Below are 3502 nucleotides of genomic sequence, written 5' to 3'. Positions count from 1 at the left end.
CTGGGCCCCGCGGGGGGCACACTTCCCTTTGGCGGGGAAGGGCGGGCACAGGGGACCGCACCCCTCAGAAGCCGAGCTCTAGGCGGGAACTGTCTGCTGCGTGGATGTGTCTGTGCCTGTCCGTGTGTGATGTGTCCTATGCATGTGAGTGGATGCATGTTGCCCATGTTGGGTGCTAGCGTGTGTGCTCATGTGTGCGTGTGCGTGCCATGGAGGCCACCGTGGGTTTGTGTGGGTGCTCATTTTTGCTCATTGTGTGTGCATGCATGCAGGGTGCTTGCCGGTGTGCATCTGCACGTGTGTGCGTTGTGCCTGTGTTCATGTGCTTCCTGCATGTTCTCAGTGTTAGTATACACACGTGTGCGTGCCTGCATGTGTTGTGTGCATCCCATGTGCGTGTGTGTGCGTGTGGAGGTTCTCAACACCTGTAGGCGGCGGCCTTGGGAAAGAAGGTGTGGGCGCCTGCCTGTGGCTGAGATGGCGAATGTCCCCTGTCCCCTGGCATCCCCAGCCCCAGAGGAGCTAAAGGCCCTGCAGCGGGGGAGCAGGCGTGGTTGGCCCAGGGCCCGCATCGTCAGGGCGTGGTGGGCAGGGTGGGCACTGCTGGACCCGAGGGCCAGTCTCCGCCCCCGAGAGTGGCCTCCATGGCACCGAGGGCCTGGATGGGGACAGGAGTGCCAGGCCCCTGGCCAGCCGGTCGGCCAAAGCAAACTCAGTGAGCCCTGCAGCACGTTTAGCCAGAAGCCTGGTCGCAGCCCCGCCGAGGGATCGCACACCCGGCATCGCCCACTGGGACCCCCGCAAACCAGCAGCGGCCCCTGCCCACCGTGCCCCTTGGAGATGAGAAAGAGGGGGCAGAGCTGGGCCTGCTGCTGACTCGGGGGCCTGAAGCACGCTTCTGCTCCACAGAAACGGGCCGGCCTGGCGCTCGGACCGCCTGCGGCTGAACCCCGACGTGATGTCGCCGCAGGCCGTCCAGAAGTTCATCCCCATGGTGGACAGGGTGGCGAGGGACTTCTGCGGGGCCCTGATGGCGAAGGTGCAGCAGAACGCGCGGGGGAGCCTGACCCTGGACATCCAGCCCAGCATCTTCTACTACACCCAACTTGGTCCTTTTCGGAGAGCGGCTGGGCCTCCTCAGCCAGAGCCCAAGCCGGGCCAGCCTGGATTTCATCCACGCGCTGCAGGCCATGCTGGAGTCCACCATGCGGCTCATGTTCATGCCCCAGAGCCTGTCCCGCTGGACGAGCGCCAAGGTGTGGCAGGAGCACTTCGAGGCCTGGGACTGCATCTTCCAGTACGGTGAGCAGCGCTTCCCACTTTTCTTTCCTTTGTCTTTGGCTAAAGATGGTTTTAAGTGGGGAGTTCTATGCCTCTTAGAGAGCCACTCATTTTCCGTTTGTTTTTCTCTTATTAACCTGTCTTTTATTATATGGGTACCCTCTAAAACTCAGAAGGGTAGAGGGTGGTGGGGCTCAGGTTCAGCCCCAGGAAGGGGCTCCTCTGAGTCCCCGCTCGGGTCCTCAGTGGGGAGTAGGGAACCAAGGCCCACAGAGGGCCCCGGGCCGAGAGCCGTGGCCGAGAGCCGGGGCTGAGGGCTGACGGCTGATGACAGGAGGGCTCTTCTGTGCCCACAGCCAACAGCTCCATCCAGAAAATCTACCAGGAGCTGGCACTCGGCTGCCCTCAGCACTACAGCGGCGTGGTGGCGGAGCTGCTCCTGCACGCGGACATGACGCTGGACGCCATCAGGGCCAGCTCCATCGACCTCACGGCCGGCAGCGTGGACACGGTCAGGCCAGCCCCGCCCGGCCCGCAACACAGGGGGCCCCCAGGCTATGCCGCTGCGGCCTCGGTCCTGGCTCCGCGTGGGAATGAGGAGCCCGGAGGGGGGCACACGGAGCGTCCTCACAGGCGGGGCTGAGTCACTGGGGGGGGGCGTTCAGACTATCGGGGCCCGAGGAGAGGGGCACAGCCCACAGGCGGTCGCACAAGGCCCTGCCGGGGACAGATGGCATTGGCTCTCCTCAAAGACCCCGGGAGGCGACAGCTGGTGGCAGGAAGGGCAGCACAGGCTCCCGTTTGTGGCGGAGAGAGCAGATGGCAATCTCGCATGGCAGGCAGGGCGGGCCCAGAGCGTGGCACGCAGCCAACACCTCCTGCCTCCAGACCCAACCTCCCCCCAGCCTCCCAGGCTGCTCTGGGCCTGGCACCCGAGATGCTGAGAAGCCAAGATGCTCTCAAGTGGCGAGTGAGGGAGGGGGGAGAATGTGCCTCGGGCGGCTCTAGGCCAGCCTCCTGGGGGTGAGGACTTGTGCTGAATGTGGAACAACCACACAGGAGTTAGCCAGGCCTGCGGGCGCACGGAGGGCAGCAGTCCAGGGCGGCGGTGGCAGCAGGCAGCAAGGGGAGGCAGTGAGGCCAAGTGGGGGGCAGATAAGGGCAGAGAGGTCAGGACTCCTGCAAGGCAGGGCCTCAGTGCCAGGCCTCATTGCCCTGCAGGCTGCTTGGAGCAGGGGTCCTCCCAGTAACGGAGAAGGGCCCCCACTGACCACAGGGCGCAGCATGGACAAGGGGCAGCAGGCAGGTCACTGCCCTGTGTCCGGAGATGCAGGGTGCCTTGCCATGGGGATGAGATTTAGGAGAGCATCCGTCCCCCAGATCTCAGGCTGGGCTGGGGGTGCCTCTCCCTGCACATGGGAATGGCCCGGGGGGCAGGGGAGTTGGCTGCAGCTGCCCGGGGGGCAGATGGACCTGGGGCTCCAGGGGCAAAGGGGAGCCCCTGCTGGAGCCAGAGGAGGGTGGGAACCGGCTGGAGGTGGCAGGGCCGGGTCTCCCTGGGGCTGGGGCTCCGGGAAAGGAGAGGAGATGGGTTTAGGGTCCTGCAGTCTTAGCTCCCTGGGCTCCATCCTGCGCTCAGCAGGCACAGCCCTGGGTCTGAGACACCTGCCCAGGGCGGGGCCGGGGGCTGAGGCGCACGGCCTGGGGGAGGTCTGAGCCCACCCCCCGCTCCCGCAGACAGCCTACCCCTTGCTGATGACCCTCTTCGAGCTGGCACGCAACCCCGGGGTGCAGCAGGCCCTGCGTCAGGAGAGCCTGCAGGCCGAGGCCACCATCTCTGAGAACCCTCAGAGAGCCGTGGCCGAGCTGCCCCTGCTGCGGGCGGCGCTCAAGGAGACCCTGAGGTGGGTGCGCTCCTGGGCCCCCGCCACCTGCACCACTGCCTGGGCTCAAGCACACGTCCTGGGGCTGTGGGAGCTCTGCCCAAGGATGCACCCTGCCCACCCCCCCCCAAGGAGAGGGGTTCCTTGTCCTCCGGGCCTCACTGCAGGTCGCTGGGGCTGAGCTCAGGTGGTGCATGGTCGCAGGTCCCAGTCCCAAAGGGACGGGTGAGGGCGGGAGCCTGCCCTGGGCGGCCGTGCCCCACTGAAGACCCTGCTGCTGCCCCGTCCACAGGCTGTACCCCGTGGGCATCTCAGTGGACCGACAGGTGAACTCGGAC

General features: G+C 66.0%; 1 protein-coding gene across 1 annotated transcript in view; it reads left to right on the top strand.

Moving 5' to 3' along the window:
• LOC102752229 (cytochrome P450 11B1, mitochondrial) overlaps window positions 1–3502 on the top strand; it is a 5249-nt gene that overhangs the window by 485 nt on the left and 1262 nt on the right. The window contains 6 exon segments of the mRNA XM_015571384.1: window positions 635–696; window positions 910–1101; window positions 1103–1302; window positions 1638–1792; window positions 3019–3185; window positions 3457–3498. Of these exon segments, the coding sequence (XP_015426870.1) occupies window positions 635–696; window positions 910–1101; window positions 1103–1302; window positions 1638–1792; window positions 3019–3185; window positions 3457–3498 (818 nt within the window).

Source organism: Myotis davidii, unplaced genomic scaffold, assembly GCF_000327345.1.
Source record: "Myotis davidii unplaced genomic scaffold, ASM32734v1 scaffold1509, whole genome shotgun sequence".
In the NCBI taxonomy this organism is placed as follows: Eukaryota; Metazoa; Chordata; class Mammalia; order Chiroptera; family Vespertilionidae; genus Myotis; species Myotis davidii.
This window is presented reverse-complemented; position numbering and strand designations above follow the sequence as displayed.